Raw genomic sequence first — 22,908 nt, 5'->3', positions numbered from 1 at the left:
ATGCCTTATCTCTGCAGTATTGTCTTTCATTTTTATATTGTGTCACCCTTAGTTTGTTTTTTTCATGATAAGGGCTGCACTCGATATTAACAGTATTCACTAATTAAAAATCATTGACAGGAGAGGTAGTTAATTCTTTGTATGTCAGATTTGAAAATACAGTTTACTTTCCACCACTCCAAGATGGGGGCAATATACCTTTGTAGAGCGGGCTAGTTACTACCGTAGGGCAGCCCTGATGATATTACGTAACAGGCCACATATTGGTACACGCATGCGCAGCCATTAAAAGCCAGCCTCTGGGGCTCGGGCAGATTAGCATTTTTCAGATGCGTGTGGAGTAACGCAGAAGACGTTGCTGAGGGAGTGGGTGAGTACCTAGATAGGATTTCAAAACTATGCAGGGCCGACCAAGAGTAGTCTTGTTTGTTGTAACATATACTCCCACTGTCCCATGCGTATACACAAGTGTATATTACACCAGTTTTTTGAGACGTGACAGGATCCTCTCTCCATAAAACAGAGACTGTAGGGTCTGCCCCATATGCTCACTGGTCTGCGCATCTCTTTTAATCAACACCATACCACCGTTGCGTTGATAGTTGCCACGTAAATAAGCATAAGTTCTCCATAATACTAGAAGGTGACGGTAGGGGCAGTATAACATGTTAGATAACATGCTTACCACCTCCACATAAAGTATTGCCCAAGATATTAATTTCATAGCATAGCTAGGGTATGCAGTTTTGTATACCGCATAAATATGCATCAGCTTCTCATTATCTTGGGAAAATAAGGTGGGATAGTTGGTATTGTTGGACGGTATGGATACTACATCCCCTGGACATGTCTTAGATCATCACAGGTTGTTACATCAGATATCGTATTGCATGTTAATACCTATTAGGCAACGTAGCCCCCCCCTGTTTCAGTGTGAAGGATGTATGTGTATAGCGATACTCATATATGCCATCTACGTAGTAGTTGAGACTTACTCAATTCTATCAGTACCACAAATAGTCTTAATCCTACAATATAGTAGGGGCAGACAGAAAAGTGGAGACCATGACTGGTTATAACATCCTCACAGAATACAGGCAGGATTGCATACTAGGCGATAGTTACAATTTTGTAAACCCCTTTTCCAGGTACGTCTAAGAAGGTCGTAGCCCATGGGGCTCATCAGGAAATACTAGAAGGATCCTGCATTATAACGGCTCTGAGTGCAGGTCAATCAAGGGCTCCGTAAATAAGAACAAACAACACAGAACATACCTAGCAATGAGTATTTGATTATCCATTATCTACCTGAGGTTATCTTAAAGGGAGGGGCCCATGAAAATGGGTCAATATCTGTGCATGACAGCCCTTTACCACAAAATAATTATTTATTTTGACTTTCGTAGAATTTTTTATATCGGTGGTTGAGGACGTATAATATATCTAACAAACTATTTAGTGGCAACTTTCACCCTGTACTAGTAGGTAAGGACACAGTTGTAGGGGCGCTAGGTGGCACGCGAGTGGAATGGCCGAAACTCTGTGAGGCTCCCGCTGTCCGGCTGATTATTTTTCAATTATCGTGGTTACACGATCCTCCATATGAGCATCAACTTCTGCCCATGTTTCACTAACAGATGGTGAACCCCGGGGGCCGTGAGCCGTGACAGTGTAGCAGCGGCGGCGGTTTCTTCAGCGACTGGAGTTGTCTCAGTGATGCGCTTCTGCAGCTGGTGAGGAGCGCGACGCAGGGGTGGCAACTGCGCGAGTGCTGTGGTCCCCACATGGTGTGCAGGCCGCAGATCGCACATGGGCGCAGGACTGCCTTCCGGAGCACTGGCAGCTAAGGCGGAGAACGAACACGGGGGTGTATAGACCCGGGCACGGACACAGCTGCGGAGCAGAGCTAACGGACGGTGCGGACACACGTGAACCAGGGTGCAGCTCTCTATCCTCTCTCCCGGTGGCGGCCATTACGGGGATGCATGGGGCCTGATACTTATCGACTGGTGACTCGCTAACTACTAAGGCTGTGGTGAAAGACAGGTAGGAAGGTGGTGGTGGGCGAGGGGAGGTACAGCCCCACGTCCCTTGAGAACTGTGTGACATTGGACGCACTGGTGGCTACGCGAGCACCGCGGCCTCGCTGTGGAAACTAGGCCCTGCAACTTTGAATGCGGGCCGTACATTCTACAATTGGGGATAGAGTGCCTGCTGCTGCTTAGCTAGTGACACCGCTTGGACCAGTGGCTGGTTCTGAAGGTGAGGTGCAGATGGACTGTTCCCTCAATGCTCTTTTAATCATGGTGGTGCACACGCTGAGAGTCTAAGCGGGCTGCATCGTAGACATGGCGCTGGGAGACTTATGAACTGGCTGGCAGGAGTGCGGCGGAGGCTACATAACGAACTGGCTGGACTGGGTTCTTGGATGACGGCGTGGGTGTCCCTTGTCTGGCAGCAGCGGCTGCCCCCCTTGACGGCACTACGAGGCTGCGGACCTTCGATCGCTGGTGTGCTGACGAGGACCTGAGAAGCTACTACGATAGAGTGGGGGCTCTTGTTCTGCGCAGCCATCACCCCCCACCTGGGCCTGTGGCTACGGTACTACTAGCCTTTAATAGTGGGCAGACAATGGTACGGCCTTCATTTCCCTAAGAGACACTGTTTGTGGCACGATATCTCAAGGTGCTAGAGGGAGACGTCAGTGTATTTGCGGTTGTTGCCCTATTGCGTGACGTTGAAGTCTGCTGTCACTGCACGGGGAACTAGCCATTGACAGAGGTGTGCCGGCCTACATACTACTAGCCTGATATCACACAGTGCCTGGACGCAGTGTTGGACGGGTGTGAGTGTCGCACCATGGGCCGCCTCGACTCACGACAGCCGCGCCTCACCTTTGAGGCTAAGAGAAACCCCAAAAAGACACCAGCGGAGGAGGAGCCTGGTGTGTCGGAGGCGGTGGCTGGTGGGTCTCCCAGCCCTACAAACGAGATGCACACCATTCTCACTGAAATGCGACAAGGCTTCACGACGATAGCCGAGAAGGTGGACACACTCACAACCAGGATGGATGGTATTGCGCGAAAGCTGGAAAACCACGATACCCGCCTCAAAGAAGCTGAACAGCGGATTTCATACTCAGAGGATGTCACTGAACAATTGAAGTCAGCGGTGACGCAAATGGATAAGCTCATGAGGATAATCGATGCCAAGAACGAGGATATTGATGCCCGCAGTCCGGGTCAATAATGTGCGCATCCTAGGTGTGCCAGAAAGCACCAACACAGGGCGCTTAGAACACTACGTGGAGAAACTACTGATGACAATCACAGATGAGGGCGCACTCTCTCCCCAATTCATAGTTGAAAGAGCTCATCGATCGCTTGGTCCACGGCTGCCCCCGGGGGCGACTCCACGTCCCATCATTGCAAGCCTCCTAAATTACTGAGACCGCGAAATAGTTCTCAGAGTGGCGAGAGAAAAGAAACAACTTAACTACGATGGGGTTTCCTTCACTATTTTCCCTGACTTCACGGTACGTGTGCAAGAAGAGCGGAGGAAATTCAACGGCGTGAAGCAGAAGCTGCGGCAGGAACAGGTGGACTACGCCCTACTATACCCTGCGCGTCTACGGATCACCCATCAAGGCAAACAGACCTTTCACACGACGCCTCAATCGGTGGAAAACTTTTTAAAAGCGATGAAACGGTGGAAAAATGCCTCTGCAGGACGAGACGAAGAATGACCACTTGCAGTGATGGCGGTTCAACGATGGCACGGCATGCTCTTAACAATGGTGACGGGCCTCGGACTCAGGACTATCGTAATGTATACTGTTGGTGATGTATTGGGACTGTAATCATCTGTTAACACTTGAATGTTCGATTATGATGCTGTGGAGGGGGGGGTAACCTGCTCGGATGCTGTAGCCGGCGTCCCTTACTGGTACTGGGGACTACTGTGCTCAGAAGGCTTCTTAGCCAGAAGCAAGGTTAAAGTGCGTCATCTAGAAGGTCGACCCCAATGGGAATACCCCCTATTGCTACATGGTTAAAGGTTTGTGGGAAGGGGGGAGAGGGCGGGCTGTTGGTTGACTGGCATGATTGGGATGCTTCAGTGGGAGGGAGAGGGGGCAGGGGACGTTCTTCCCTTGCGGGAGAGTGCGGTGCAATGTGGGTTCTGCTACAGGTCTGTTTGTTAACATACACCACACAGTGTGGCGGGCACTGGAGGGGAATCGGCTTTAACAATACTGTCTTGGAATGTACAGGGTCTGAATGATGCGAGGAAAGGATGGAATGTTTTGGCATATTTAGAACGTCATCAGGTGCACATTACACTCTTGCAAGAGACACATCTCCCTCTACACACTCGTACCACTTTTGCTAGTAGATGGTCGACTGTGCGGTTGTTCTCATCTTACTCCTCGTACGCCAGGGAGGTGGTCATATTGATTAAGAAGACTGTACGATTCTCTGTATTGGGAGAAATTGTGGATCCAGGTGGAAGGTATGCTATTTTGTGGGGTAGGTTGGGGTCTGACACTGTTACTATTGTGAACTGCTATGCCCCTAACATTGATACGCCGGAATTTTTTACAACACAGTAGGGTAAAGTGGTAAATGTTGGGACACAGCATATCGTCTGGGGGGGGGAATTTAATGTGGCACTGGTCCCTTCTCAGGACAGGGCTGATGGTAACGCACAGTACAATGGCCGTTCTCAGGAGGTACAGCAGGGTATTGTGGAAGAGGGAGGATTACTCGACAGCTGGCGCTTTCTACACCCCCTTAGGACGGAAGGGACACATTACACTTCTTATACTGTCACCTGGGCACGCCTTGACTATTGTTTCATCCCTAGAGGGCTGAGTGCGGAGCTCACGAAGGCTGTTCACTTGGCCAGGACATATTCCGATCATTGTCCGGTTTTGATACAAAAGCGTCTGCCGGGTTGCGATAGGCCTCGGCCGACGTGGTGCCTACAACATACTGCCCTATTGCATGAGGTATTTAAGACGGAACTGGGGGAGGAGATAGCGGCATTCTTTCCTCGTAACAAAGGCTCTGTGGATAGCGTTAAAGTAGTGTGGGAAGCATTCAAGGAAACGGTCAGAGGGTATTGTATCTCTAAGAGTTTTGGTGTTAGAGACAATCATGGCGCAGGGAGAGACGGGACAGGTGCATAAGGACTTTTGGGCTACATTGTCGAAGTATGAGGAGGAGGCTGTGCGGGAGGCTAAATTCCGGGGGTGACATTGGGTCGCACGCAGATATTGTGAAGGAGAGCGGCCGGGTAAGGCATTGGCGGAGATCACCAGGCATCCACGGTATGGTACTCATATCTTGGAATTTAATAGGCCAGAGGGTGGGACATGTCAGGACACTGAGGGTATCCTTGAAATATTTGCGGTGCATTATGGTCAATTGTATACCACGCAGTGTGCGGATGTGGCGGGATGTGAGGACTTCTTGGAGGATAATGCTTTATGCTGGCTAAGCGATGTACACAGGACATTCCTTAGCGCACCATTAGAATTAGATGAGATACGGGAGGCAATAATGTCACTAAAGAATGGGAAGGCACCGGGGCTCAACGGATTGCCTGCGGAATTCTACAAATGCTACATAGATATAAAGGCCCCTGTGCTCCGGGAGGTGTTTGAGGAGTCGCTAGAGGTGGGAGTGCTTCCCCGCACAATGCGAGAAGTAGTGATTACGTCCCTCTTGAAGCCCGGTAAAAACCCCACGGATTGTAACTCCTACCGCCCGTTGTCATTAATCAACTGCGACGTGAAATTTTTTGCTAAGGTATTGGCCACATGCTTATCTCATCTGATGACGAGTATCATCCTTCCTGATCAAGCCGGTTTCGTCCCGGGCAGGTCTACCACACATAATTTGCGCACGCTATTCTCCCTGATACAGACTATTTCCCCTGATTTTCGACCTGCGGCAATATTTTTGGATGCGTCCAAAGCATTCGATTCGGTTGAATGGAATTATTTATTTGTGGTTTTGCAACGCAAGGGGTTCCCTAAATTATTTATGTCATGGATACAACTACTTTATACCCAGCCTACTGCCCGGGTTCTTGTTAGCGTCCGGCTTTCCAATTCACTCTCTATCACGAGGGGCACCAGACAGGGGTGCACGCTTTCCCCTCTTATTTTTGCCATAGCTGTGGAGCCACTAGCTTGTCGGCTACTGCAGCGCCATAGGGACAGCGCTTTTAAATGTTTTCAACGCCAAATTGGGATATCGCTTTACGCTATGATCTAACGCTCTATGTTACAAACCCGCAGCAAAATCTTAATCTGCTATTACGCGAATTCTTGGTGTTTGGTATGATGTCAGGGGTACAGATTAATTGGGGGAAGTCCCAATTCTTTCCACTCACGCCCGCAGTTTCCGAATTTCAATTGGATTATCCCCTTGAATGGTGCCACGATGATCTCTGCTATTTGGGGATTCAGGTGACTAGGAACAGGGAAGAAACGCTTCGACTAAATTATGGCATTGCTGTTACCAAACTATCCTCAGATGTTACGCAATGGATCTCTCTCCCCTTATCCATGGTGGGCAGAGCCTCACTTATTAAAATGGTGGTACTGCCACGTTTCTTATATCGCTTCTTGAATATCCCGTACTATCCAGGTTCTTTCTTCTTTAAATCACTGCGAATGGAGTTGATTCACTTATTGTGGGGTGGTAAGCAACCACGGCCTTAAATGGTCGATTCTAGCACAGCCCTATGAGAAAGGCGGGTTTGATATCCCCGACTTTGAAGTTTATTATATGAGCGCGCAGGCTCACTATGCCTATTACTGGATGGCACCCACGCCCTTTATGCCTCAAATAGCGGCTGAAGATTGGCTGGCACATCCCCTACCCCTGAATGGTCTTATACACGGCCCTACCAGTGCTCTAGAGACACCGCCTACGATGGTGACATGCACGATTGATGCTTGGGGACGCATTGCAAAGATTTTCCAAACTCAGCTGCTATACTCTGCACGCATGCCACTTACTTACCATCCCAAATCAGTGCTCCTGCAGGAACAGGGATTTCAAGCAATGTGCCGGCGCCTCAAGATAGCTACTTGGGGCGACCTTTTCTTGGAGGGACAGTTGCGGCGCATGGATTCTTTTTTTGGAAGTACACGGCCTACACCCCTTGAGATATTTTATTACGTAAGGCTGAGACAGGGAATCAGGGAAATATTGCCGGACTTCCCCTGGAACCAGAGAACCTTGCCTCATTGCATTGTCTGTTAGGCCCTGATGGGCGTCACCTGGTATCTAACATTTATGACAGTATTAGGACGCAACGCCAGGGAATTGAGGGAACAGCTCGGGTGCTTTGGGGGGAGGACATGGGCGTGGAGATCTCTGATGCGCAGTGGAGCTATTGCTGTGGCATTACAGCAAACATATCGGCTAGAGATTATTCATTATAAGTTTTTGCAGAGACTCTACTACACAACGGCTAAAAAGTATAGGTTTCACCTGTCTGACAATGATTGCTGTGACAGATGCAGGGTGGAAGGTGCTGGATTTATGCATCTGGCGTGGGAGTGTCCTGGTATATGGGAATACTGGGCGCAGGTGCATGCGGCACTACAGGCTATGGTGGAGGTTGAACTGGGTAGAGATCCTTTAGTACTGTTGCTGGGATACACTATGCAAATACCCAAGTCATACAGGAAGTTCCTTGACATAGCCTTGCTGCTGGCAAAGCGACGATTGGCATGCCGCTGGGGCAGAGGGAGAGCCCCCAAATTTAAGGATTGGCTCACTGATGTTCTCTACTGTCAAGAACAACATACTATATATGCTGAAACACAACCGATGGCAAGCAGGTCAAGGTATATATGGGGGCCACTACAGACCTACCTTATCAGCACAGCGGCGTCAGAATCGGGAGGGTCATCGCGCAGAGAGGCCTCAAGAGACGAGTTTGGGGAAGACACGACCTAAATGTTCATGATTGGTTTTTTTTAACTTGCTACTAACATGCTTTGTGGGGATGCGTTATATATAACATCATGGCAGGAATTGTACTGTGCTATACAAAGAAAGCTGTTCTATCTGAATATGCCTGGTATAATGCATTCTATTAATATGTCTCATTTTTTCCTTCCTGGACTTTGCCTATATTCAGACTGTGATTTGCCGTATTACTCAGGCCCAATACATGATGGGCAAAACCTCTTGGACCCGCTACACGTGACTGGACAGTGTACTATGTATTGCTTATTGGTTTTCATGCTTATGTATCTCACCCTATGTCGATGCCTGTGATGGACCACACTGAAATGTATTTATGATAAATAAATCTTAACAAAAAAAAAATGACAGTTGTAGAATTGTCATCAGTATACATCTCTAAATTAGTGATCGTATCAAATATAGTATTCATCATTACACATTTTTTGCGGAGGACGACAAGCCAGAGGCGACACAGACTCTGTTGTCCATATCTCTCAAATATCGGTTACACTGCATAATGAGTATTATATTCAATTTCAACTAGTAAGTCAAACGTGGTTCAACCTCCTTAACTGTGTGGCTATTCTGTTAGATATCTAGCTTTAAAAATCTTGTGAGCATGACATCTATGAAATTTTGCTAATTAATTTTCACTTCATGTCACCTGTTTAGACATATCTATGAATGGCATGATGTGGTGTTCTCTAAGATACTTTTCTGCCTCTTTCACCTTGCGTTTCACATTTCTGAAACCTTCTGGGTGAGTAATGTGCCAGGAGCCACGTTATATTCTTCATGCATGGAGCACTTTTGAAGGTATAGTCTCGAATGGGCAATTTCTTTGGGTTCTTTTTCTTCTTTCGTCCTCTAACAATGATATGGTCTGGTCAATTGTTCAGAGTAATCCTTATACTAAGTATGGGTTGATAAAAATATGTATTGTTATTATTATCTAGGTATCCCCACTTTATTCATTTTGGGCGAGGTCCTGATGAAGGTGGTTCACAGTTTTGCTATCCCACCGAAATGCGCGTAGACCATGTGCGCCCAGACCTTTTGGCTTTTGTCATCTAATCGATCTATTGGAAACGTTTTACATCTTTGTGTTCCTTATACCCAAATGTGCATAGGTGTCTTGTATGACTGTGTGTGTGTGTGTGAGGATTGTATGTGTCTGTTGGGGGTAATCATAGTTATTTCACACTGTTTATAATATGGTGTATTTATCTTTGTACCACAAGATGTTTTTTAAAAATATGTTTTTTTGTGAACAAAAAAATATAAAATAATATGTACTGATAAACAATAGATCAAAACTAATAAGAATCAAAAATAAAATGAATTTTTATAAAAAACTGAACATGTACATGTGTATTTGAATGTTATACTAATGTAAAGTTAGATTTGTATCTCAACCCATACGATATTTAATCACTGGTAAAGAAATATAGGTCTTAGGTGAGCTGTTTTTGTTTCAGTTGCTTTGGTTTCCCCTCTTTCTCCCTGACCTCACTTGCCTCTCAGAGGGGGTCCCTTTATTTACAAGCAGAACCAATCTGCTCCATCCATTTCACTGTATATTTATTGCACCTACCAAGCAGATGAGATTTTGTGCAAAGTAAGAAATTCCCACAGTTTGGAAAGATTTTGCTCACCATTTTCCTTTGTGACTGAATGCTCTTGCAAATAATGCGCGGATACTCAAACTTTATTTAATTTATTCTTTATATGCTTGTGTCACAGAAGGCTGGCTCTGATGAAATTCCACGCATTTCACATGAAGCTCTCCCTGCTTGACATTAGATACCTATAAAAAGTATTCTTTTTTTTTTTTCTGTGTCCTCATATATGCCACCAGTAGATATTAGCTCTAAATAGGCGTACTCCAGGCCACTGACACAAAGCAACCTTTCCTGCCCTTGGGTTTGTGGATAGCCAATGGAGATTGCCCAGAGGTAGGTCGTTTCCAGTCCTACTCCCTCTCACGATGTTGCTTGCCACATAGGGAGGACGGGACCACTTAACCTCTGGCATAATCATTGGACTTTGTTGTTATTTGTCACACCATGCTTTTAAGGCAGACCAGAGTTTAACAGAATTTACCCCTCCACACAACAAATCCAATTTGCTCACCGCCATAATATTTCTAAGACAATCAGCGAATTTGGGAGGGTTTTCAGATTTCCATTCTTTACAGATCTCACTTCTGGCAATAACAACCACATAAAAAATAAACTGTGATGTACAACTATTTATATCATAATCAGAAGGGAAACCAAAAAAGACTAGTCTAGGAGTACATGCAATTGGTAATAAGAGTACTTCTTCTAAAAAAGCTACACACCTGTCTCCAATAGCTAGCTATTTCAGGGCATCCAACAAACATATGACCATCATCTGCTGCTGGAAACCTACATCTTGGGCATGAGTACTCTTCTGTTGTGATTTTTGAAAGCTTCACCGGAGTCCAATAAGCCCTGTATGCAGTAAACAAGTGATTTCTTCTCAAGTTGGATGGTTTTATAATTTTCTGAGAGAGTGTGAAAGAGTCTGTCCAGACTTTTGATATAACACCTGGAATCTGTACTGAAGAGGTGTCCCATAACTTAGTTATTTCACCCTCTAAGTTATCCTTGCTTCCCACTAGTGTTCTATACCACACAGCTACCTCCCCCTTCCATCCCTTCTCCCTACTTATTAATTCAAGAAGAGAACTCTCCACTTCTGTGTTCCAATTTTGACTTCCCCACCACGCAGACAGCTGGTAAAATTTGAATCTTGTGATGGTGCCTTCTGTTAATCTTGATAGCGTTTCCCAGCTTAATAGTGTCAGGCCATTACACAGGTCCCCCCATTTCATGAGGCCAGCTTTTCTCAATGGGAGAGCAAGTTGATCCATTAGGTATTCTGGAGTGCCAGGGGAATCCCAAAATGGAGCTTGAGAATGGTGATAAGGGATATTTAAGATTCTTCTTATCGATTGCCAATTATCTAGGGCTGTCCGTAATAGCTTCAAACACATTTTTTTAAAGAACTTCTGATCTCCAAACTTAAAAAGAAAAAAATCTGAACTATGTGGAAGGTCTGATAACATGGTTTGAAAGAGTCTACCATGTGAGGTAGAATCCAACTTATTAACTAAGAGTCTAAACTTTTTAAACTGTAAGGCGTAGCAATAGAGAAGTAAATCTGGGAGTGCCAACCCGCCAAGTTTTAGTCCCCTTCTCAACTTCTTCCAGGCAACTCTGGGGGACTTGGTAGCCCAAATAAAGGAGCCAATCCTCCCTTGCAAATTAGAAATATCTTTTTTGTTAAAGGTCAAAGGAATAGAGTTAAATAAAAAGGTAAGCTTAGGCAAAATTATCATTTTGACCAGGTTCACCCTACCATAGATGTTTAAAGGCAAGGTGTTCCAACGGGTCAAAAGCTTCCTGACTTCCTTTACAACTATTAACCAACTGGTCTTAGAAATTTCTTGCAGATTATGAGTGAGATGAATCCCCAAGTATCTAATTTTTGTTTTTGCTTCTGTGATCGGGGTAAGATTGTTCCAGCTCATTATGTCAGTTTTATCTTTGTTGATGCTATACCCCGATACTATACCAAAATCTTCGGCCAATGCAAATAGCCTGGGTATTGCCTCCTCTGGGTTGGATGCATAAAGAAGGAGGTCATCGACATAAAGAGCTGTCTTGAGCATTAAGTCTCCAAATATGAATGGTTTAATTACTCAATCTTGCCTTAGAGAGCAAACGTAAGGCTCAATATAAATATCAAATAAGAGGGGGGATAGGGGACAACCCTGCCTTGTTCCTCTAGAGATATTCAACCATTCGGACAGACTACCATTCACTAGAATTTTTGCTCTGGGACCCCTATATAGTGTCTCAATTCCTTTAATAAAAATTTCCGGAAAAGCAAATTTTGTCATTTTTCCGCCACAAGAAGAGCCAGTTAACTTGGTTGAACACTTTTGCAGCGTCTATTGCTAAAATGGTGAGCGGCATCTTCTTCTCAATTGCTGTATCTATCGCTCCAATAACTTGAAATGTCAGTTCATTCAATTGGCGGCCAGGTATAAACCCCCTCTGGTCTGGATGAATAATGGACTTAATAATTTTAGCTAATCTAGATGCCAATATGCCAGAATAAATTTTTGAGTCCGAGTTTAAGAGCGAAATCGGTCGATATGACTCAATCATTTTCGGATCTTTATTCGGTTTAGCTATCAAAGAGATTGTGGCATCTGACCAGGAGGTTGGAGTTTGCTCTCCCTGTAAAAATATTTTATTAAAGAGTCTTAGAAGTGGGACTAAAATTTCTTCAATGTTATCTTTATAAACCTCTGTCAGCAGTCCATCAGGTCCGATAGCCTTATTTCTAGCCATCTTTTTCAGTTGTGACCTAACCTCTCCCTCCGTAATCTCAGTGACTAGAGAAGCTTTATCTGAGTCACTCAACTGGGGCAATTCTCTCAAAGCCCACCAATTATCCAGCTCTTCCAAACCCCTGCTTTTCTTCTCTTGATATAATTCCTCATAAAAGGCTCTAGCCTCTCTTTTAATCTCTATTTCCTCTATTAAAGGCAATCCCGTGCCACGCTGTGTTAAAAGATTGATATTATTTCTGCTCTTCTCTGTCCTTGACTTCCAAGCTAACAAGGAACCACATTTCTCACCATACTCAAAATTACGAAGCTTGCTTACTTCCCACTTATCTTTGATTGTTTTTTCAGTTCTAGCTCTAAAGTCTGTTTGTAACTCTAATATTTCCCTTTCAAGACCCGGTATACTAGCTCTGTCTTCGGAAGCAGCAAGTTGTAATTGTTGTTCCTTTATTTTGATTTGGTTAAGCTCGTGATTATCTCTTTCTTTTTTAAGTTTCCTATTTAAAATCATATGTTAGCTATAAATTCCTCTTAGGTAAGACTTAAGTGTATCCCATACAGTTTGATCAGAAGCTGTATTCTCATTAAACATGAAGAATTCCAATAGACTTTCCTTAATCTTATTTTTAATCTCGTCATTTAGCAGGATAGTCCTATCCAGTGTCCACCTGTGCTCTAAGGGACTATTTTTAAAGGTTATTTTTGGCTCAACCCCCGAATGATCTGACAGTCCAACTGGGATATAAGAGATTGAAGCAATATCAGCTAAAAAGGATTGATCTAACAGAAAGAAATCTATTCTTGAGAACTGACTATACTTTTTGCTATAAAAGAATACTCTCTGAGATTGCCATGTTTGACTCTCCAAGCATCTAGTAGTGTATAGTCTTTCATTATGTTTTTTAAGGCTAAAAGAGATTTATTTGGAGGATTATATTTAGCTTTAGAGGTGCGGTCCAACTGTGGATCTAGTAATAGGTTAAAATCACCTCCTAGTATGACTGGAGCTGTATGTTGTAACATATATTTTTCAAGCCTTTGAAGGAAACAGGCATTATCTTCATTAGGACCGTAATATACCCCACATAGTAATTTAGTGCCACCAATTGAGATAACTGCAGCCAGCCACCTTCCTGACTGATCGGTCCCCCAGTCATGAATCTTAATCCCTTTATTAGCACGCACCACCATACCTACCCCTCTTGTAGAGCCAGTTTGTTTAGAACAAAAAATTTCCTGAACCCAATTATATCTTACAAATATTTTCCTGCACTCTTCAGCTTCCAGGTGGGTTTCTTGGAGAAGATATATGCTAGCTTCAGAATTTTTCAAGAATTCGCAGACACTTTGCTGTTTCTTCCGGCTCCCCAAGCCGTTCAAGTTCCAGGAAAGAATTTTACTACTAGGTTTCAAATTTGAAGCCATTATGTGGTATGACCCAAAGTGGCCAGTGGTTACATTTAAGATTAAAAGCATGATGACTTATTGCAAGTGAGGACATTTTTTTTTCTCCCCTTCCCCCCTGTGACCCCTCCCCTCCCTCCCCCGAGGAACCCAACCCTCCTGTTTGGCTTAAATGCGCCTTTAGGAGGCCCTGCACCCTCAGCACACCCTCTTAGTGAAACTAAGCATTTGTCTTTTTCTCATTGTCATTTCATTTTTTTTTCTTTTGTTTTTTTTTCCTCCTCCCCCTTTATTAAAAAGTGTTTAAGAGGTATTTCTTATAAGGTGTATCACCCCCCATTTTTTATTTTTTTATTTCTATTGACTTTTTTTTTTTGATTCAATCTCTAGTAACACAATTCCATAAGAGTTAGCTACTCTCTCATTTTAACTAGTAAGTCATCGACGTCTTCTGGAAAATGGCAAGTGTACATCTTATTGTTCCACATTATTAAAAAGTATTCTAGACAAAAAAAACTCGAGGTTGTCTAGCCATTGTTTACAAAGCTTCACTTCAGACTATACTATCACCCTTAAACAATTTAGCTGCCATTATTACACTGACGTGTGGTACCCACAGGTAATTATGGACTCCAATCTCTGCCTCGGTCTGCAATTGAATCAAGTGGCCAGGCAAAGTTTCCACATGATGACATGTCTTTGATAAATATTTCCAACCCTCGCCTTTTTAAATGAGGTTCAAGCTAACATTGACCCAGTACTCTCCCATTGTTACTATGCCACTGGGCCATACGTTTCAGCACTCCTCCTTATACTACAGAAATGACAGAGGATCCAGAATGCTGCTTTAAACAGATTCTCAGTCTATTTATTTGGACACCCAACATGCCCTACGTCATAGCTGTTGATCACCTGATAAGCAGTGTTCATTGCTGATCATACAAACCATAGAACTGCAGCATACTAACTTCAAACAAAGACATAATACCTATTGTCAAACAAGACCACTGATTTCCAGGCTGGCTCCACTGTTGATCAGTCCAACATCAAAAAGTGACAAATGGGTGCAGCTCCTGCTCGGTTCAGACAGATAAATCTTGGAACTCAACCCCTGCATTAATAAGAATTGATAATCACCTGGGATTTTGGGGAGTACTAACAGCCTCGCTCTTCCCATGCGTATAATCATAAGTAGCAGATGATGATCTATTAGTAATTAACTTTGTGTGACTGTCTCTATTCTCACACTCTCTGCAACACTTCACACTTATGAGCAGTGATATACGTCACACCTTGTTCGAAACTTGCCTTTGACTTTCATGCAACAACTTCTATATACGACATTCTAGGTCTACCACAGACTGCAAATGTGCACCCATTAAACTGATGCAAATTTGAGAAATCCATTGCCTCATTAAGGGTGACAATATAAGAATATAAGCCAATCCATCCAATACAATACACATGTTCATTGCCACTATCATGTGAATTGATGATTCAACAGACCAAATTCTACCAGATGCTACTTGTCCTTTTATTTTTTGAAATATAGAAAGTATTTGGGGTTTGGCAGAATAAAACAACATCCATAAATGAGAGGTGGTCTCCACACCAAACATACAGTAACTCCACCTCATTGAGGGGTAGATGAGATGTCAGGTTTCCAAAGGTGCAGCCTCAGCTATTTACTGAATGCAGAAAGGCCCCCCTTGTTTAGGGCAGCTCTTCCAGCATTTTGAAAAGGGAAAAAATGTCCCCCTAACACATGGAGAAAATTGCTTTTACAGAAACAAAACCCCGCTTGGGGTTGTTTCCGTCAAAAAAAAAGAAATGCTGTGCTGACCGCCATGACATGGTGACATGCTGGGCATTTCTTTTTATTGAAAGGGGTCCTACAGGCTCAGCAGAACCTCTTTTGGTAAAAAATGCACAACTTTTTGAACAGGGAATTTACAAACGGGGAGAGGCTGCATGAGGTTGATTGGAACAGGGCCTCCACTGCCATCTTGACTTGGCAGCCTAATAGGCATATAATAACTATGATTAAAGAGAAAATACTTGGGGCCAGTCCTTCACGTTAACCTACAAACCTTTCCCTAAGGAATACCTTCTATTACTTGGACTGCAAAGTCCTTTTTATTTTTATTTTTACATAGTGTGAAAATAGTTTCTTTTCAAATACCACGGGACAAAATTGTGGCTGAAGCTACTGCTCCGAAATTGCAATCTTGGATTTTTTACTTTTTTCTGGCCTCCCAATTCCATGTTTCCAAGAGCCATGTCTGTTTCAGAAGCATTTCTATAACGAACGCACAGATAGTTACACTTATTGTAAAAATAAAATAAAAATAGAACCCTAAATCTCTGCACTCTCTAGTGATCTCCTGTTGACATGAAAGTATGGGCCAGTAATTCAATGACTACATTTTAAAGTCCATTATCCTCTTTTAGACTGTAGGATGATATCTGTTATTAAAAATGCGATGATTGTACAAGGCTGAAGCATAAAATGCATATTATGGCTTCAATTTTAATTGCTTTCATACCAGCCTAGGGGCCTATTTATGAGCCCCTTCCAACACTTTTGCGATACAGTTGCGTCACTTTTCGTGATGCAGCGGCAGCGTAAAAAATACGGCAAGTTGCACCATATTTACAAAGTGACATATCTAGGCAGATGTGTCATCCCTGTGCCACATTATACCTGCGTCAGGTATAATGTATGCACTGTGGGGGTTCCCCCCAAGAAGGCCTCCTAGAAGTCGCGCAGTGAAAGCGCCCCTTCATGGACGCCCCTGCGTCAAAACCTTACACCTGCCTCATAGCAGGCATAAGGTGACAGTGCAATAGTTATAACCCTCCCCCATGCATTGCTGGAGTTGTGTCATGCTTATGACACAACTTCAGCAATGCGTGTGTTTTGCGCCGACAGATACGTAAGGATTCCTGACGCATATGTCAATCCGGGGACATGGAGCGCCATACAGTTAATATGGGGCATTCATGGTGTCGCAAGAAAGGGAAAAGTGTTGCATCGCTGCTTTAACACAGGGATGCAGCACTTTTTGTAAGTGAATGCCCCTAATGTTTTTCTTAGGCACCAATGAATCAACAGATCCCCGCCCAGATTTCAATTTAAGCTTTGAGAAATAGCGCAATATGTATTTTTTGTAAACTGTTTGCCTTGAGAGAGACCCACTGCATTTGCGATCAAAATATGTATTGGAAACAATATAGATGATTAAAACGAATAAAAAGCAAATGTTTCTGACCATTAGGTGTCCCGTATTGCTCAGTCTGGAGCATACAGAATAGGTAATTTCCCAAAAAAGTCACTTCTTTACCATACACTCGCACACCATGTACTTTTAACATTAATGGATGCAGCCAGACTGTATATATGTATTTTCTCTCTATAACACTGTAGAAATGCTGCGAAACAATAACAAAAATAAATATATTTTTTGCCAGAACCTCTTAGGTTTTATAAACCAAATATAGAACTTGTAAAACTTTTAACAACATCTGTGCTTTTACTATTTTACTCTGGGGCCTCTCATGCATCTCAGGGGATTCAGCTCTCTTCATCTTCTACAGAAGTAGTTTTCGGCAATCAAGGGAAAATAGTCAACTTTCTTGATTGCTTAATAATTCATTACTAATAGGCACTGTTTTCCTATCTTTATTTTGAATCCCTGTTGAAAACCTCAAGACATTTCTTACATTGCTCTCTGTAAATGTTTGACTTCCTTGAGGTGTCTTTATTTTCTACTGTTCTCTGCATCACTATTATCTTCCTTGAACATAATTGGCAGTATCTCATTCTTCTGCTTTGATCTCTTTGGGGGTTGTGAGTACCAGTTGCAGTTGTGCTGTTCAGGCTACTTTGGCTTTACTCAAACTCCTGACCTGATAAATGCAGCTGCGGTCCGTTCAGGTAACAGCGGTGTAGCGGTGTTGCCGTATAAGGGACGATTTCGAGGGACGATGCAGAGGGAAATCAAATAAATAATACATTTTCCCTCTGCATCGTCTCTCAAAATCCCCCTTATCCTTGCCCCACCGTTGTTACCCGCAGGGACAGCGGCTGGATAAATGCAGGTCCAGAACACTGAATGAATCCCGACCGTGGAGGAGCAATCAGAGTCACCAGCTCCCTGACTGTGTAGGGGAGAAGCAGCAAATGCTCTTCCCTCTCCCGATCTTCCTCCCCATCCCACACAAGAAAGGGGCCGATGAAAGCCTGAAACACATCAACTGCCATCTCCACACATATGGTAAATGTGTGCAGATTTAAGCCCCCTGTTTTCTCTGGAATGAGGAAAATCGTGCAAATTTGGACCTCTTCTTCCTGGATCTGCATGTTATTCCCCATTCTGGGAGAAATAACTTGAGAGAACTTGAAATGCCCAGATTTAGGTGCGACAATTTCATCCCTGGGAACTCCTAAATTAATGAGGGCCTTTGTGCATGAGAATACATACGAATCATTAGATCATAAAAAATAATTTAATAGAAAGAATTAAGACATTTTGAGCAGAAGTGCAGGTGGCCTGTAGCGAAGTGTCAGTCATGTGTTTTTCCAAGTCCAGCACGATGATCCTAGCTAGACTGGGGGAATGTATCCATCATATCAGGACTGCCCTAAAACTGGCAAATGAACTAAATGAAAATTTGGAGAAGAACAATCCAAAACCAGCACAAGGGTGTTGAGGTGGCCAAGTCCGTGCATTGATGCTTGTCTGCACTTCCAACATCCCGTCCAGGAAAGCCCCTCTCAATGTTAATGGTCTAGAGGCCAAGGGGAATGAATCATAGCCTGAGAATGCCACCCATAGAACAACATGGGAATCTGGGCCGCCTTCAAAGCCAGACCTCCATAAACACAAATCTGGGGAAGATTGACTTTGGTGGAACTTGGGGAGGGGAGTCAAACTTTTCTTATCAAAACATATTTTAAACCCCTGTTACAAATAACAGTTTTTAATTATTTGTTCTAGTTGCAACATGATGAGCACCTTTTACAGTAATGATTTTAATTAATTGTACAGTTAATAATAAAAATGTACTGGAGTTGCCACAACTTCATATTGCTGATTCTCCCATGGACCTTCTTGATGGATGTCAGTAAAGACATTACAACATCCTGCAGTGGTAGCATCAACAACCCATTCTTGGTAATGAAGCATCCACAGCAGGGGCCTGTCAAATGCTGCCATTGCTAGATCCCAATGCTACCTACTGGTGATTCAACCTCATGCTTCCCTTTTCATCACCCTACACTTTCCCTCATCTTATTTTACAATTGCAGGTTCTATTTCATGCCCATAACTCCCCATTCTACCTTTTCTGCCTTTCTCTTTCTTACTCTAGGTCAAACTCTGAAGATGGAAAATAAATTTGCTTCAGTCCCAATAAGAGGTTTCTTTGTGGTAAATAGTATTTACGCCAAGTATGCAATTCTCGACATTGAAAATGTTGGTAAGTTTGTGAGCATCAGCTACCTTCAGTAACACTTCTCCCTGCAAAAAAAGGTTTTTGAAGGATATCAATTGGACAAAACCATTTTGAATGAAAACCGTTTTAGCAGCTTTTCCCACCAAAAAACAGAGCAAATACCCTCAATTATTTAATTCTTGACTTTGCGAAGAGTATGTATTTGTTTTTGCCAAAATGGTGAAAAACTAATCAGAAAACCACCCAGTAACTCCGAGTCTTAAAGTTATTACCCATTTTGGAGAAAAAAAAAACTTTGGGGTGGAGATACTGGCCGATAATGTAGATTTCAGCTCCTGGTAGCTCTGCAGCAAAGTTGGCCACCCCAAAGTTGGCCACCCCATAAAAAGTGCCTTATTGAAAGCATGAACACATGACCACGATAGAATTTAACAGAAAACAAAATATAACATCAAAACGCTATGGTGCAATATATTATAACTATTGACATGGCAGCCTTCCTTACCTTGAATACTTCTTTTAAAAAATGCCTTGCATCCTTCACAGGACCAAACGCCATAGTGATACCCCGACGCATAATCACTGCACACAGCACAGAAATGTGTGTCCCTTTTTGAACCAGGGTTGTTTGGAATGTGACTTGGACAATCGCCACCGCTCGTTTTCCTCTTTAATATTTCCCTGTTGAGAAAGTAAAGCCAAGACGTTCAGAGGAATCTTACCCACAAAAAGGAATAGGTTTTAAATATGCCAGAGTTGAATGCATAATTTATTTCACTCTCTTTAAAAAAACGTTTTGGAGCCAGTATTAAACAGGTTGAATGAACATATGCCAGGGAAGTATTTCTTAAATGTTTTGGACGACAAAGTGTTGCCCAAAAACTGAAAATCAAACTGTCGAAAGTCAGAGTTTGTGATTTCAAAAGACGCAGGGGCATATTTACAAGGGGTTTTAAGCCAAAAAAGCGGAGATAAAACTATCGCCCTATTTACAAGAGGGAGGTAACATGCATAATCGCATTTTAGCACCCTTTTCCCCGACGCCTCCCTTTGCATCTCTAATGAGATGCAAAGTGGGTGTCACTGGAAGTACCCCAATGGACTACCTTGTAAAATATTGCTACTGTTCACATCGCAATATTTACAGCCCACAGGATTTTAGCAGACTTTAGATTTTGGCGAAAACTGCGGTTTTCGGCAAAATCCAACATCTGCTAAAATCCTGAATTAGCCATCCCTAACATAGGGGGTGGATTATGCTGATACGACCACAGGGTCGTATCAGCAAGGTTATCGCCGTTTTGCAGGGAAAATCGATGGAAAACTAGCGATGTTCCCTGCAAAACAGCTATTGCAGGAATTTTTATCGCCTTGGAGATACGCGTTGCTAATAACGCGATATCTCCATGATAAAAACCTGCGATAGCCTGTGTTAAAAAAATAGCGCTAGGCGCGCTTTGCGATAGTTATCACAATTCACTAAGAAAACATAGGGACATATTTACAAGCCCCTATTGCCACAGGGACGTCACAATTTTTTACGTTCCTGTGGCGATGCGGGCTCCGCCTTATTTACAAGGCAGTGTCTAGCCACTTAGCGCTGTCTTGTAAATAAGGCACCCTTTCCTGATATACTTAGCGTGAAAGGGTTGGGCAGCGGGTACTGTGGTAGGTGTTCCGCCCCAACACCCATTGTTTTTGATGCTGCCTCTTATTTACAAGGGTGGTGTAATTATGGGGCAGCGACAAAATTAAGACAAATAAACCTCAGATCATTTCAAGGCGCAACAAGGAGAAATGCTTCATTTCTCCTCATTTATGCTGTTTCTATGTGTGCTGCACTGTGCAGCACACACAAAAAACTGCAAACCGCCATGCAAGATTGATTATGTGCAGGAAAGTGTCCCTTCCTGCACAGAAACAATCATTTTCAAAATGAAGTGACAAATCGCCTTTTTTAAATTGTTTATGTGCAGGAAGAGACACATTCCTGTACATGAGCAATCATTCCCACAAGGCAGGCACCTTTGCACCATGGTGCTTGAGTTGGCTCTAGGCAGCTGTAATTAGTGCCAGTGCAGGGGGAAACACAGGGCTGCACTGTATTGCTGCAAATACAGTGCAGCCCTGTGTTTCAAAAGTGGCGGAGCGCAGCGTTAAGCCAAGAAGGCTAACACTGCGCTCTGGCACTTTTCCTATAAATATGCCCCATAATTCTCTGCACTTACGCCAACACATAGCTGTGATGTACAATTTTTCCCCAAATTTGAAAAACACTAAAGCATAATTAATTTAAATGTATGTTTCTAATACATTTTCTGGTGCATATCTGTTTCCCCCTACCCTATGTGTATGGCATATCTGCATAGTATGCAGACCTAGTGCATGGAGTTAGAGACTTTGTAAAATTTCTCTAAAAAACTTGTTTTAAATATTTTTTTTCAAGGTGGTTTGCCCTTTCCCTAGCTCACCTGAAAAAATTTGACTACTTTTCGGTACTCTCAAATTGCACTTTTGTAGTACCTTACACTGGTACTGCAAACCTCCATTCTTTTCTATGAGAGGGTGTTGCAGTACATGTGGCTGGCCATGTGTAGTATTGGACTTAGAAAAGTTTTTTGTTCTATAGTAGCAATTTACACTCTGAGTTTGTGAACACTAAAACGTGGTAAACTTGCTCAAAAGTGTAAACTTACTCAAAGGTGTAAGTTACCTTTGTAAATCATGCTCATGCCTTTCGATTTTATCCCCCCCTCTTAATTGACTAAGGCCTAGATTCCCCTAATTTTGGTTGATATTCTTTCCCTAATAATGCTATAGAAGAACAACTTATATTTTACATGTATTCTTTGGATGAACACACAAACGTGGCTGCTGTCTAATCAATTCCATTCTTTAAACTGGAACAAGCAGGTTCATCATTACAGCCCTACTGCAGAGACAGAATAGTGGACAGGGAAGAGCTTTCTGCTCTCTTTTGGAAACGCATTAGCATCAGTTATCCGTTGTTCCCTGCAGAAAATTAGGCAAGTTGGTTTCATGTGTTCTTTCCTACCTCATCCTAGTTCCTACTATTAGGGGTTTAGTTATAACCGCTTAAAAACGCATACCGCATATGCATTGTTAAAGTGGTTTGCTGTGGATATTTTGCTCGCACAGTAGCATTTCCCTTTCAATGCATGGTCACCTGAGGTGGCATTTTGCCTTTTGAAGATTTGTGTTGGACTTTAAACTAATTGATATAGCATACTCTAAAGTGACCAAGTTTCCACTCCTTGCCTCTTCAGCAGCAAGTAGTAGGCTGGTGAGGGGCTAAAGGTCGGACATGGGGGGGGGGGGGGGGGGGGGGGGGGGGCAGTGACGTCATCTGGGGTTAAAAGGTGCTTGAAGTCACTTCCACGGTTCCAGGCTTTTGGTGAATCAATGTCTACGGTTGGATTCATTATTTCTTTTTTGGTGACATCTGTTTTCCTTTTCACACTTGTATCAATATCTTCCTACATCTGCATGTGATCTTTGCATTTTCACATATACCATATTTAACTTTAATTTTAAGTCACCCTTCAGTTAAGCATTTCTCGCTCTCCCAATCAAAGGAGTAATCAGCATTCATTACCCTTTCAGCCTGCTTGTCAGCAGAAGCTCTCTATTTAAAAAAAAAACAGATTT

General features: G+C 43.2%; 1 protein-coding gene across 1 annotated transcript in view; it reads right to left on the bottom strand.

Moving 5' to 3' along the window:
- The window catches only part of ESR2 (estrogen receptor 2), an 826,997-nt gene that overhangs the window by 661,995 nt on the left and 142,094 nt on the right, over positions 1-22,908 (bottom strand). Inside the window, exon 3 of the mRNA XM_086936664.1 lies at positions 19,745-19,920. Coding sequence (XP_086792790.1) covers positions 19,745-19,920 — 176 coding nt within the window. The remainder of the gene's footprint in view (positions 1-19,744; positions 19,921-22,908) is intronic.

Source organism: Lissotriton vulgaris, chromosome 9, assembly GCF_964263255.1.
Source record: "Lissotriton vulgaris chromosome 9, aLisVul1.2, whole genome shotgun sequence".
Classification (NCBI taxonomy): domain Eukaryota; kingdom Metazoa; phylum Chordata; class Amphibia; order Caudata; family Salamandridae; genus Lissotriton; species Lissotriton vulgaris.
The sequence above is the reverse complement of the archived record's forward strand: the minus strand, read 5'-3'. Positions and strand labels throughout refer to the sequence as shown.